Source organism: Aulostomus chinensis, chromosome 4 (genome assembly GCF_037954235.1).
Source record: "Aulostomus chinensis isolate RoL2024-O1b breed Wild chromosome 4, RoL_Achi_v1.0, whole genome shotgun sequence".
NCBI classification, from domain to species: Eukaryota; Metazoa; Chordata; class Actinopteri; order Syngnathiformes; family Aulostomidae; genus Aulostomus; species Aulostomus chinensis.
The window spans coordinates 11,692,068-11,706,690 of record NC_141323.1 but is presented as its reverse complement, the minus strand read 5'-3'; the positions used below and the strand labels follow the sequence as shown (position 1 = coordinate 11,706,690).

The following is a 14,623-nucleotide window of genomic DNA, read 5'->3' as shown; positions in this document are numbered from 1 at the left end:
TCTAAGCAAAGCTGCTGCTTACTCTTTTTTTTTTTTTAATTGTCTTGGTTTTACCGGGCTTTTAACCTGCTAGTTTTCCTTTTGTATCTGTTTTTATCTTTTTCAGACTCTATTCAGTTTCTCTTACGGTGCTGCTCTGCGTCTTATTTGGTTTACTGATTTTATATCATTGTAAACTTGTTTTGAGCAGTTTTTATTTATTTGCTGCTGGGATCTGCAATAGTACAATCGCACTTTAGCGCTCCAGCACTTTCTTGTAGACGACTAAGTATGTATTTATATCGGTGCTCAGTGTACTCCAGCACTTACCTGTAGACTACTTAACAGTATGTACTACGATCTTTTTGACGCTGTTGCATTATACTAGTGCCATTTTGGGGAATTGTGTATTATTGTAACTTGTGGCTGTTGACCTTCCATCTTATTTTATTTTATTAATATTTGACACCACGTGTGTCCGTCTAATTGTGCCATTGTGTGTGCTTGTGCAACTGTTAAGTGTTATGTTGCAGCATATCATGCTCTGCTGTCGAAGCAAATTTCCCGTATGGGACAATAAAGTTTTTCCTTATCCTTTACCTCCGTGCAGGAGCTAAAACCACCTCATGCATGTTCCCTTCTTTAAAAAACACACAAACAACCTTTCGTTTGTTCCATGCTTCCTTTCAAAAATCCTCTAGAAATCCTATGTGGGATAATGAAAGACGCTCGTAACACCTAGATCTGTTTTTACCTCCTTGTGTTAGCACAGTTAGCATATTGAGCCACCTCAATAAACCCACAGAAGGGCAGCCAACTTAGGTGTGAATGCTAATGGAAAGGTCAAATAAAAACTCAGATAAAAGATTAAACCAGGGGATGGAAGATGCCACCTAAGCCAGGGATATAGATTAGGTGACAAGAAATGACAGCTAATCGATGGCAACATTGGCGCGTAGCGTCTTCTGACGTAAGACTGAAAAACTAACTTCAGAAAAGGGGGAATATTCAGCGAGGAGCTTGATGACTCCACGCTCTTTTCTTTTGTTATGTTGAAGTTACTCAGTGCTGTTTCCATGATGTGGCAATGCTGTTGTCAAAAAAACAACCACAGTTGGACTTTTATACTCTTTGACTGAATGGCATCCAAAAAAAAAAAGAAAAGCGTTTGTTCTGTGTACATTTTTCTGCCCTGACTGCAGGCTTCGGTGAGTTCCCAGCGCATACCTCTGCTAAGGGAACTCAGCCAAACCTCATGTTAAAAAATGCGACTTTTAGCTTTGTTCAACAGATCTGTCCCCAAACAAATGGGGTCCTTCCTTAGCTCACGCTACGCCCCTTCACCAGGTTTGGTGAAATTCGGCCACAACGTGTTGGTGTAATCCTGCCGAAAGTCACAGCAGCTGCACCCAAAACATTTACCTCCTCAGCAGCAATAAAGACTTCTATCACAATAAGACACCCCCGTCTCCGGCTACACCTCAATCCCGCCACACACCCACCGCGCAGCATGAAAGACCCGTGTAATCCCCTGGCCAGCAGGCCGCCGCCGCGTTCACGATTGGATTTTGTTGCCTCACACATCGTTTGGACTTTGATGGAATTCAAACCCGGAATGGGAGCAGATTTGGAGATGGTGCCTTGAAGTGCAGGCGGCATAAAAAATCCTTTTTCATCAGGGTCAGCTGAGCAGCCAACCAGAAAGATGACGAGCGATAATCATCTTTAATCACTCGTTATCAAATATGATGAGCGATGACTCTTTTTTTAATGAGTGCAAACATTCCTAAACGTTAAATGAAAAAGGCCTAAATGACTGTAGTTTCCTCCTCATTCCCTGCATCCAGTAGTTTGTTCATCGTGTTGATATTTTTCAGCTGTTGTGCATAAATTTGAATCCTTTTCGAACGGCGAGTATGGAAATGTTGATGCCGCTAATCCCCTGGCGGTATTCAAAGGCTGCACGTGATTTCAGATCCAGTGTTGCACATACAAGTTTCATGCGTGAGGCCCCATGTTGTTTCCCAACATACTTCACTTTATAATCAGTTGAAGCTTCCAGTAATACACGTCCAGAGTCTGCTGGGTTTAATTAACGACATTAAACTATTTCATCAGCACTGGAGAGCTGAATAGGCTTAATGTGGACTCAACACAGAGCAGAACGCGTTGGCCTAATTTAGTCTCCAGTCAGCAGCCATCCGCCTCTCAGCTTCTCTTCCTACTTGTGACACCAGGCCTCATCTTCTCGACGGAGCTCCGTCCCCGGACCTTTGACGGCGTCCCGTCACTTCCCTTCTGTTCAATCTCTCTTTATCTGCTCCCACTTTCCCTCCAGGAACGTGTTCCGGAAGCTCCTGTCCCAGTCAGAGAAGGAAAAGGGGGACGTGCTGTCCCTGGAGGAGATCCTCGCCGAGGGTTCAGTTCCTCGGGAGAAGACGTTGGGTCCTCAGGCCAACAGCGGAGGGACCCTGCGAACAGGAAAGGCCAAGCTGAGGGCCCTGAGAGAGGCCATGTACCATAGTGCAGAGCACGGCCATGTGGACATCACCATAGACATCCGCAGCTTAGGTCAGATTTACTAATACATGCTTCATTGGCGCACATGCCTCACTCTCTGGTGCGTCCAGCTGTCCTGAGATGTGCTCATGCTGTGCCTATCCCATCCTGTCCCGTCCTGTCCCATCCTGTCCCGTCCTGTCCTGTACACACTTACCAACAATCTCCTTCGCTCACCCAACCATGAAACTGTCCTCAGAGGAGAAGCTTATATTTCAGGGGCGATTCATCACTCGCCTCAATGTTGCGACGATGGCGGAGTGTGGAGCGGTTGCATCGATGAGACAACCATCTCCCAACATCCAGCGACACCGGACGGAGCTGCAGCTTAGGCACTGATAAATCAACTGTCTGGCTGTAGCCGGCAGAGAACGGGGCCCCCGAATATTGAACTGTTCTTTCTTGGGTAAAAGCTGAGACTGAAATCTGAGTTCTCCACCTCTGACGCTCAGGCCTGAAGGTTCTAGCCTCCTTGCTAGCATGTCCGCCTCCCGTGCTGGAGGCTCAGTAGTGGACGGCGCTCACACAGTACAGCTGACACGCACACAGACGTAACACATATGCACATATGTAAGGGAGTAAATACCTATCAAAGCACCAGTACCAGTCCAGATCCAGTCCAAGCTAGCAACTGGAAGCACTGGATCAGTTGTACTGTTTGCTAGCTGCAACAGTCAACACAGCTACTCAGTTGGAAAAAATGTCCATCGTACCTTCCCTGATCCCAAGACCTGTCCCTGTCTTATTGCTGGATTTGCTGGGTGTGTGAGGTCAAAATGTCAGACGGTCACACGAGATAGAGACCAATCAGAGTCCTTTGAGGAGACGAGGGCGGGGTTTAAGTATGACATCAGCGAGACTCTCCGTTCAAAACAAGGATCGCCGCTCCTGGTAGCGTCGATGCGACCGTAGCACTAGCTCGTCTTTGAAAGAAGGGATTGGAAAAGAGCTGACTGCTGACTCAGAACCTTTCACCGGCTCATGTTGGAGATATTTTACCTTCTGAGTGACTTCAAGAGTTGATCGGTGGTAAATCGACCAGCTGATCCCGTCTGTGCTCACAGTCATGGTTTATGCTCATTTCATCTTCCATTTTCAAACTCTTACTGCACATTTTTTCTTGAACTATATTCAAGTGCTGCTTTTATCATTCTGCCGAGGACTTTCTGCTAATCCGACGCTCACCGCGCAATCGCCCTTCAACTCACTTTAACACCATACAGTGATGGAAACATGGTCGGTTCTGTCGCCCTTGAAAACCGCTCAGATCTCAGGTTGGCCTTGCTCCGCGCGAGTGTGTATTCACTCTCCGTGTGGTGATGTTCCCAGGCGTTCCCTGGACGCTACACACCTGGCTCGAGTCCCTGCGTACCTGCTTCATCCAGCACCGGCGGCCGCTGATCCAGGGCCTGCTCAAGGACTTCAGCTGCATCCAGGAGGACGAGTACACAGAGGAACTCATCACGCACGGCCTGCCGCTTATGTTCCAGATCCTGCGATCCAGCAAGGTCAGCGAGGCTTCCTTTCATGTGCCGGTAAACAAAACGCTTGTTAGAGAAACATCAGACAAAGGCAGCTTTTTTTTTGTCTGGTTGTGTTTTGTTTTTGTTTTTTGCTGGAAATACAAACTGTTGTCTTCTCATGTTCTCGGGTGACATTAACACTCATATTTGCATATATTTAGTTGCACTCCAAACCACATTATCGTACATTTGCATCAAATTTTGCCTCTTGGAAGACAAAAGGGGGGGGGGGGCACACAAATCTTTGCAAAGTTTTCTCCTTATTTATTCTGTTTCTGCAGAATGAGGTGATAAGCCAGCAGCTGTCAGTCATTTTCACGCAGTGCTACGGGCCCTTCCCCATCCCTAAGCTGACAGAGATCAAGAAGAAGCAGACCTCACGCTTAGGTAAGACGGCGGGCTAAAAATAGACGCCGTTTTTGCCGTTTTCTTCTACTTTTATGCATTAAGTAATGTTGAGTGATGTGGCAGTGACAGCAGGGTTACAAATAAAGTGGCGAGCTCAGGGATTTTGTGTTCTGGGGGGGTCCAACTTTGGCCAGGTGAGAGATCACCTGTCAGTCAAACTATGCTTCACCCGTGAAGTGGTGAAAGGGGGAGAAAAAAAAGGTGCCTTTAACTCCTGGTTTTTCCCCCCTGCTGCTTTTCTCCCTCGTGACTGCAGGAGGAGCCAGATACCTGGATTGAGCTAGAAGCTAACTGAAGCCAGTGATGGCTAACGACATAAATCCTGAATCAGCTCAAATCAAAGTGTTTGTGGATTACAGAGCGTGCAGCTGGATTAAAAAGTCTCAGATTACACCAGAAGATGCACTGAGAGTTTGTGAACGAACGTTTCCGCAAAAGCCAACCGTCTGTCATCGCGAGCGTCAAGCTAAATATGCGTGGCCGGCTCTTTCTGCATCCTGGCGTCACAAAGGAGTGCTGAAAACCCATTTTATGTGAGGACCTAAAAAGGCAAAGCACTCTTAAAGGGTGAAATATCACTTTAAAACTGGGACTTCTTCTTATCTTCAAATGTTCGTACCATAAAATGTGTTCACGTAATGCCGGGGATGTATTTTTAGCAACTCCCCAGCAAATGTTGAAGCTTTTATAAGGTGATAATAGGTTGAATCCCTTTTGTAATGCATCATCTTGCTACTTCAGAATGGCAAATACGCGCTCATTAAATGTCACACTGCAGCCCCGACTGAGGAGGACCGCAGACAAACAAGTCCTCTCTGTTTTTTTGACATTTGTGAAATATTGGTGTGCAGTTTGCTTTGGACGACAGAGAAATATCACATAAATCAAGCTACTAACCAGGCTTAAATTAATTCAATTTGTTTTTGATTTATTTAAATTGGCTCTGGTATTCCATCCCCCTCAGGGAATGATAAACATTTGCTATCTATTTTTTTCTTTTTTTTTTCTCCCACAAGCTGATAGTTGCGTTGGAGCACATTTATACTGACGTAATGAACCAAAGTTAGTTTGAAGTTTGCAAGGTCGGACAGTTTTGTGCTTCTTTTGTGCAACATGACAAGTGACATGAACATTCAGTGACTGTGCTCTAGCACCACCTAGTGTTTGCTGGACAACACCCACATGACATGAGGTTAGTAAAGTGATTTAATGCCTGAAATACAAGTAATTATTGATCAGGATGCATTCAAAGAACCCACGCGGAGAAGATGTGACATTAAATTAAACTACCTTTTAGGGCACGCATCTAATGAGAGTTGTAGTTGTCATGCGGTTTAGTGGCAAATCATGAGGAGTGATGAACGGCCCCGTTAGCCTCAGCTTCTGCTCCTCACTGTTCCACGCTGTCGTGTTCCTCAGATCCTCACTTCCTCAACAACAAGGAGATGTCTGACGTTACGTTCCTGGTGGAGGGGAAACCCTTTTATGCACATAAAGTTTTGCTGTTTACGGCGTCACCAAGGTAAATCATGACACTGCTACTTTTGCGTTGGACTGGAAACCATCGCGGGCATAACGACGTACCAGGTGATTCCTTCCGTGTCATCCAGGTTCAAGTCCCTGCTCCAGAACCGACCAGCAGCCGAGAACACCTGCATCGAGATCAGCCATGTCAAGTACAACATATTCCATGTAAGAGTTTTGTGATTTCATGTTCGTGGGGGACAGGATGGAACGTTGTTGAGACCGAGACCAGGTTCAGGTTGAACACGAGTTCCGCTCTAATTCGTCTCAGCACAAACACAGCAGCCATCAGCGTCTGTGGGTTTTTTCCACGTGGCCGTCACACGCCATCTTCACGTGTGTCGGTTAGGTGGCGTAAAACAAATCTATCCTTTTGCTTTGACTTTGCGTCATAATTTAGCTTCAGTCACGCCAATTGCGTCTGGTCTTGGACACTGTATGAGACAGAGATTTAAAAAAAAAAAAAAAAAAAAACAGTCCCACTTTCCCACTGGGACGTTCCCAGATGGACAGGTGTTCGGCGATGCCTCCCACCTGCTCACGACAACAGTTTCAGACGCTGCTCCTTCGCGCCACACTGACTCGTCGTTTACTCCTGAGGTACCGAGGTGGCGGAGAGCACCTGAGTGGTGCTCCAGATTGACGGCTGTCTTGTGTTTCAGCTGGTCATGCAGTATCTGTACTGCGGAGGCACCGAGTCTTTGCACATACGCAACACTGAAGTGATGGAGGTAAGAGAGGCTGAACCAGCGTCTGCTGAGCCCCAGCACGAGTATTAGCGTTTCTAATCCCGAGTCCTGTCTCTCATTCTGTGCGGCTCTACTGTTCCCCGCAGCTCCTGTCTGCAGCCAAGTTCTTCCAACTAGAGGCCCTTCAGAGACACTGTGAGATCATCTGCACCAAGAACATCACCACCGAAACGTGCGTGGACCTCTACAAACACGCCAAGGTGAGTGGCGCCGATGTCACGGGAGGCTGCTGTATTCGTGTCAGAAACGCGCCAACCTCTCGCCCTCTTTCCTCTGACGCTAGTTCCTCGGCGCTACGGAGCTGACGGCTTTCATCGAGGGCTACTTCCTGAAGAACATGGTGCTGCTGATTGAGCTCGACAGCTTCAAGCAGCTGCTGTATGAACCTGCTCCCGCCGAGAGCCCCCTGTCCAGCCCCGGTATCTGCTCGGATATCCTCCTGGACCTGGAGAAAACTCTGGCCACGCGCATCCACTCCATCCACCTCTCCACCTCCAAAGGCTCCGTGGTGTGACCTCTGAGGCGCCACCCCTCAGCCCATCCAGCCACAGCATCCATGTAACGCCGCTCGAACATCCTGCCATACAGCCCCCGTCCACCCGTCCTGGCCCCGCGTCTGAAGAGGAGCTGTCGGATGTCGTTATGTCGGGGATTCCCTTTAATCGTGCCGCTCGTTGATGCTGGCGTACGAGACCCAATCAGACTTCTGGCTGCGTCGGAGGGTTGAACTCTTAGCTCCTACTGATCACTCCCCGCCACCCCTGCAGTACCCGAAACTATCAGAACCAGACTGACCCAACCATGACTATGAAATCTACTACAGTATTTCATACAGCGCACATGCATGGAATAAATACTGTGCGCCTTTTTACACTTCAAAGGTAGATTAGACTATCCCGTCGTCTCCGATGCGCAGGGAGGAGTCACAGGACCGAGGGGGTCGTTAGAGGAGGAAGATGTCTTTCATTCTTGTCAAGAGTAAATGAGACATTTTAAAATTGGAGTAAAACTACTGCTGTTGGTGAGTACTTCCCCATGTGCAGAATGCCTCGCAAAGAGGAACTGCAGAATCGGATGTAGAATAATTCATTCTCTTCATACAAAACGCAGTCATACGTTCCAGGAGAACCACAACGTGGTCGAGGAGGCGACGCTCTCAGACCTGCCGTTTTAACGTAATCCTCCGCCTTTTAAAGTAGTACGTCACCTGTTTTTCAGTTACTAACCTTTTTAAACGTCTGGAATTCACAGAGATGTTTCTTTCCTCCCGGCGTGATTTCTCAGTGAACGGAGGGCTCAGAGTTGCCGTCGCTGTCTTCGCTGAAAGCTAACGGGCGCCGACGATTCGCAACAGCAGCTCCAAACGTCTGTTTACACGCTCTGAAACGCATCGTGCGACATCCAGGTGTGCTTGAACGCGTGCTGGCGTGCGACGAAACAGCCAGTGAGGGATCAGGGAGGTGCGTCCGACTGGGCGAAGCTTCCGGGAGTTTGCAGACGGACGTTTTGGATTCACGTGCTGTTGTCAATCATCTTCTCGATTTCATCACAAGTTTGAGACGTCGACCGTTGACGGATTAATCCTTGACACAGAAAATTTTAAAAAAAAAATCTTCCTCCTCAGTTTTGGTTTTCGTGGTGTCCGTTTTTTCGGGCAGCTTCCACTGACACACGCCCAGCGGCGCCGGTGGGGCGCAACATTCGGCGGCGTGTGATTTGAAACCCATCCAACTCAAACCCGAGTTCTAGGACTGTAGGAACAGCAGTAGTGACGCGCGCAGCAGCAGCTTGGGTCAGAACCTTCGCCGTGCATTTGGACCTCAATTCTCTTCCGATATGAGACTCCGGTTTACAAATGGTTTGATGTCGGTAGACGCCATCGCAGCGCAGTTACCTGTAGTATAAAGTTTGACACACATGCCAAAATATCCTATACAATCAATAGTGAGTAGTAGCACTTCAGCAGACGAACATTTAGGCAGAACTGAACTTGCCTTCCTATCTGTCCGTTCTGTGTTGGACACGTTTCACTGTGTTCTCTACGTGTGCAGAGGCCAAACCGATCACACCAACTTCCACCGTGGCCGACAGACTGCAGCACTGACGGCCAACCGGACGGCGCCCGCTGAAAATCTATGCTTGAAACGTGGACGTCCAACTGGGAAATTTAAAACTTGTGATAACTTTTCTTTTTTCTTTCTTTCTTTTTTTGTTTTGTTTTTTGCATGACACCTCCTCAGCTGAGCTGCCATGATGTTGCTTTTTATGCAGGACTTTCTTCACGGACCAGTTTCCCAACGGGGGAGGGGAAAAAGAAACAAAAAAAAGAACAGCAAAACCGACATGAGGGGGGTGGTAGAGGGGTTTGGGTGGCAGGGACTCTCTCCTCAAAGATCCTTCACGCAGTGTAAATAGAACCTGAAGGACGGCGAGCTGCTCCTTCTTGTCTTTTGTAAACTGATGTACAGCATTTCTCCTCCACGCGCTTGGCTGGTGACGCCGGTCCCATCGAATGTGCTCCCCCAGCAGCTGCGTGTCTCTGTTTATGCAAAGCTGCATGTTGAACCTGTTCGTGCGAGTCCTCCGTTTGGCTTTAGGTGTGCTCTCTGTGTCGCGCGGCAGGGCTGAGCCGGCTGGTTGGAGATCAGTTGTTAGGGTTCTCCCTCTTGTTTCAGACGCATTCCGATTCATCAAAAGATCCGTTTTAAAGTCGCCATTTTTATTTATTTATTTATTTGTTTTTATTGTTTGTTTGTTTGTTTGATTCCAGCAGCACTGAGAGATGCAAAGTGGGAGTGTTGAATCAAAGCGCGTCTTTGGAAAATCTCCTGGGTGATTCATCAGTGCAGGAGATGGAAAACTGCACTGCAAAAATGTGTCTCTGATGGAAAAAGAAAAACAAAAAGAGGAAGGTACATTCGTACGTTTGGTGAGCTGAAGGCCTGAGATGCATTCTGGCAATCAACATCAAATCACGGAGCTTATAAAGCTGAGTGCATGCTAATGGCGGCAGATTAGCCAAGCGCAGGAATCAGCAGGAACCGAGGAACTGAATGTTTGAACAGAATGTTGGACACAGAGGAACAGGAGCCGGACATGAAAGCCAATCAGCACCAAGAGATCAGAGCAGCAGGGTTAACAGTCAGGACGTTCTCCACAAGCGTCCGTTATTCAGAACCGATAGGACTGGAGTTTATCCGAAGGCTCCAGGGTAATTGGTTCTGGGTCGGCGCAGCATCGAGGACAGCGACTGCCCCTACAGCATCCTTTCTCAGCCCTGTTGGAGGTTTTTGGAGGCTGGCAAACAGTTTTTGGGTGTGTTCTCACCGTCCGCTGACCTTCTTTTTTTTTTTTTTTTTTGCGCCCTCAGAATTGATCGCAGCAGAAATGCCAAAATGTTAGAAATCTCCAGTTTCAGTTTAAAAACAAACAAACACACACACAGGACGCGCTCCAGGTCTGTGGGTGGCAGTGTTGCACCTGAGAACTGTTTGCCGACGTCCCGAATAAGAACTCAGTGGGAGAAGAAGAATGAAATGTCAAAAACACGGTGATAATAATTGCATTTTGGGTTTTTTTTCCATGTAGGACAAATACCGGCATCTTTAATGTCGAAAGTGACGCCAAGTCCGACAAATCGTAGCACTTCCCGACCTCTGAGTTGTCTTGAACGCAGCGTGAGACTTTCAGGAGACAGGTGGACGCGGTCAAGGGGGTAACCACACACGGAAACGAGGCGGGAAGTAAAGTAGCATGTCACACTCGTGCAAAGTACCTTTCAAAATAAAACAGGAAAAGGGCGACGGCAAAACTCGTAGAAGTCCCTTGGAAATAAAAAGTCCACAAAATCAGGACAGTTAAGTGATAGAAAAGGTTCTGGAAACCGCCATGATGAGTAGGATGGTAATATTCTATGGGAGTCCCTTTTCTTCGTATTTCTAAATATAGACGGTGGAGCGTCCCGTTCCAATGGAAGTGTGGATAAATCTCTTCGAGGACCAACAACTCCTCTTTGCAACTCTGGACCCTCATCAGGTGTCAAATCCAGAGCTGTGAAACGTTGCACCTTCTACCAGAGCAAGAGGAGGGGAACCGAAGCCAGTTATCACAGCAGTAACTGATGAATAATATCCCTCAAATCTACGGACGGTGTCATAAGAGGCAGAAATAAATACAAAATGGCATATTTTATGAATTTGTGAGATGATCCAGCGCAAAAAACGCGGGCTCGAATAACAGAAATCAGTCACACGCTTCAAATTAAGGTTCCCTTCATTGAAGAGATTGTTTATCAGAGTTTCATCGGCCGCTCATGTGATCATGGTTTTTGGCTTCGCTTCATCTTATTTGGTGGTGATTGCCTCAGGTGACGTTTTGGCTCAGGTGTTCCAGTTCTGCTCGGTGATGGGTCCGCAGTGGCTCTGGTATAAAAGCGCGTCATTTCCTCCGTGAGGTTACGGTATTGTGGGATTTCTCCACCGGGTGTGATTACGCTCACTAACATCGGTTCTAAAAGGACCGAGTGTTGAATATTCAGCAGCGGCAGCCCTGGAGTTTTCGCCTCGCTGGTCAAATTATTTCACTCGTTCAAAAAAAAAATGGGTCAAATGTCAAGTAGTGAAGAATTTAAATAAAACCCAGCTGACTTGAACATCTCGCTTGAGATGCAAACCGCCGAACCAACAGTATATTTTATTAATGCAACAGAGCAAAACAGCATTTTAACATAAAGGGTTGCGGGAATGAATTGTAAAACCTGGAACCTGTCTCCCACATGTATGGGTTCCCAGTCTAAAAGTCTGAAATGAGGTCAAACAAGTTCAAGATATTAAGTTGTTTTTGTTTTTCTCTGACGCCAGTAACCACCACGTTAAAAATATAGAAATGGCTCAACAAAATTAGAGTTTATTTGTGTCATTTATTAAAGAGTGGAAATTCCAACCCCCGACTGCTCAGGAAAATGATGGGTTTATTTTGCCAACATTAAAAAAAAAAAAAGATGGACGTAGGCTAACGTTATTGCGCGCTAGCTCCATCACAACTCGACGGAATAGAACTGTTCATTGCATTTTCTGACTTTCTATGTGAGATTTTTGTCGAGTTCTGAGTGACATGAAATACAATAACAGAAGTGTGCAACTTGAGGAACCCTGAAACATTCGTCCCCCTGCTGTCACGCCCCTCTACCTCCACAGGTGGTGCTCGCCCCATGAGGCTAGACGAGCACCTCTAACGTTAATCCTAACTCTCAGTACGGGAACCCCCAGAACAGGATGTTGACGGTCAGGATTCGGTCTGAAGCTTATGTACTCATGCACTGCTCCCAGGGGCGTGCATGGAGTGATTTTATTTGGCGTACCCTGGTTTGGTAAACACGGCTTTAGCATAACGTTAGCTTTTTTACCTCTAGCTATTGTATTACGCTTCAAAAATCTTAAAAGTTCGCTAAAATTATCTCCTGAGACAAAACATGTAAGTCTCATATACTTTCATTTACCACCGAGTTGATTTTCAGCAATAATCTAAAATCTTCTGTTAAAATCCCGTTAGCTCGTGGTCAAAGGGAACCGCGTAGCCACGCTAACTTTGGTTTAGCCTACAGGAGTTCCTGCGGTACTTTACTGACCAAATGTTCTGCGTCTCCGGTCCAGCAGCAAACCAAAAGTAAAAGCAGTCCACCTTCTTTTCCACACAGCGGACGTGTCAAAGGTGTGGTCACACACGGTGGTGGTCCTCCTCTCCCACATCCCTCTGTTCCTTCACACGTGAGGGTCAAAACCTGGAGCTTACCTTGTAGCACTCTCAGAATTACTTATTTGTGTTTGGGCCACATTTAAAAAAAACGAAAAAAGGAAAAAAAAAAAGAGGAAATAAGCAATGTTGGAGTTGATTTTATAATACAAAAAAAATAAGAGATACTGTTCTACGACTTTATTTTCTTACATACATAGCTCTATATATTTTATTTTACATTCCACAGCTATTTTGTTTTACAAAAGTTTAAAAAAAAAAAAGATATATAAAAAGATACTGTTAAAGTTTTAATTGAAGCAATATTTACACAAGACTGTATTGATCAGATACCGGAGGGTAACCTGCCATCATTGTGGAGGAAGACAAAATATGGTGGGAACATAGTAAGGAATATGATATTTTTGTGACATCCCATTTTAAAGGTATTTTCCTCATTTTAAACGAATATTTAGAGATTTTACCCTGACAGCTTTAACCCATCTTTAGAGGATGAACCTCGCCGAGTCACGCCCGCGTTGGAAGGGACTTTAAGTGTGCAATGAAACTTGAAGCCGTTTTTGTCTCCAGAGGTGAAAGGGTTTTGTTTATGATGTCAAGCACTTTCTTTGTGCCAGTGTTACTGTAGCCTCACACACCAAGTATTTTAACCTCAAGCTAAAGTTTTATTGTGAGCCGTCAGCAGCTGTCACACACAAGCGTAAGCCCCCCCCCCCCCCCCGAAAAAAGAAAAAAAAAAAGACTTCTCTCTGTATTTTATTAGTCTCCTTGTTCTTTGCGATGCCACCCTGTTCTGGTGCTCTTGACTCCAGAAGTGGGTCAAAGCCGTAGAGTAAATGTGCATGGCTCCTCTTGTTTAACGTTGTTGAGAATGTGCTCTGTACACCAGCTTTGTCTACAAGGAACCCCCCCCCCCCCCCCTGATTTGTCCCAGCATTGATTTGCCTGCTTAATTGTTCCTGGTAATAAACAACATTTCTCCTAAACACAGTGGAAATATGCATGGGATTCTCACAACCACAGACGGCGGGGAGGAGGGATTTTGCTTTTTGTTTTGTTTTGGTTTTCCTTTGATGAGAACATGTATATTGTACAAAATATATAAATATATATAAATATATATATAATATAAATGATACATGATGTGAGAAGCAGGGTTGTAGTTGAGTATAACAGCAAACAGGAATGTTACACTCGTGCAACAGTTTCCATGACATGTTTTTGTGGACAGCTAATAAACGCCACAGTTAATCCGTATGAGATCTTTTTTTTCTTTTCCTTTTTTTAATCTGACATGGTTTTTTTTTTTTTTTTCTTTTTTTTGTTTTGTCTTGCTATGTAGCTGACTGTCGAACATTCAGGTTCTAGGGTTCTCGTTAAGGGATCTATGTGGTCTAAAGCGCAAATGGACTCCAGCCGGATAAAATTCGTTAAATGAGTTCCAGTGCAGTGGTCAGCACTGTCGCCTCGCAGCAAGAAGGTTCCAGGTTCCAGCCTCGGCTGGAGCACGGGATCTTTCTGGGTGAGTCTCCATGTTCTTCCTGTTCCTGCGTGGGTTCTCTCTGGTACTCCAGCTTCCTCCACAGTCCAAAGACATCAAGAGGGACCAGGTTAATCCAGACTCTAAACTGACCGTAGGTGTGGCTGGGAGAGCCAGTGGTTGTCTGTCTCTATGTGTTGGCCCTGCGATGGACTGGTGACCTGTCCAGGGTGAACCCCGCCTCTCACCTGAAGGCTGCTGGGATAGGCTCCACCCCCACCACCCTTAACAGGGTAAGAGGTAGAAAATGGATGGATGGATGGAGTTCCAATGGTCAAAAATCTGCCACTTACTCCAGCAAAAGGTATAAAGGTGTGTCTCTAAATCATCCCTGGAGGTTTTTTGGGGTGTAAAGGGATGGTTCACCCTAAAATGAAACTTCAGTTATCATCTACTCACCTGCTGATGGAAGGTCACTGAGACTGCAAACATGGCGTCGTGGCCGGGTGCTACAGGGTACAGCAGACAGGGAGACTACAAACATGGCGTCATGGCTTGGAGCTACAGGGTACAGCAGACAGGGAGACTACAAACATGGTGTCATGGCCGGGAGCTACAGGGTACAGCAGACAGGGAGACTACAAACATGG

At 46.3% G+C, this 14,623-nt stretch overlaps 1 protein-coding gene and 1 long non-coding RNA gene across 4 annotated transcripts in view; one reads left to right on the top strand and one right to left on the bottom strand.

Moving 5' to 3' along the window:
• Positions 1 to 13,994, top strand: part of abtb3a (ankyrin repeat and BTB domain containing 3a) — a 167,569-nt gene extending 153,575 nt beyond the window's left edge. For all 3 annotated transcript variants that reach the window (XM_086201810.1, XM_086201809.1, XM_086201808.1), the window contains 8 exons: positions 2,318 to 2,550; positions 3,868 to 4,046; positions 4,343 to 4,448; positions 5,889 to 5,991; positions 6,080 to 6,161; positions 6,656 to 6,724; positions 6,829 to 6,942; positions 7,026 to 13,994. In XM_086201810.1, the coding sequence (XP_086057936.1) occupies positions 2,318 to 2,550; positions 3,868 to 4,046; positions 4,343 to 4,448; positions 5,889 to 5,991; positions 6,080 to 6,161; positions 6,656 to 6,724; positions 6,829 to 6,942; positions 7,026 to 7,256 (1,117 nt within the window). In that variant the 3' untranslated portion in view covers positions 7,257 to 13,994. The remainder of the gene's footprint in view (positions 1 to 2,317; positions 2,551 to 3,867; positions 4,047 to 4,342; positions 4,449 to 5,888; positions 5,992 to 6,079; positions 6,162 to 6,655; positions 6,725 to 6,828; positions 6,943 to 7,025) is intronic.
• On the bottom strand, positions 1,818 to 8,300 carry LOC147262697 (uncharacterized). The gene is made up of 5 exons (XR_015112461.1): positions 7,969 to 8,300; positions 6,054 to 6,121; positions 5,760 to 5,932; positions 3,911 to 4,060; positions 1,818 to 2,450 (listed from the first exon to the last, which is right to left on the bottom strand). It is a non-coding gene; the product is annotated as an uncharacterized LOC147262697 (long non-coding RNA).
• Positions 13,995 to 14,623: the final 629 nt, after the last annotated feature.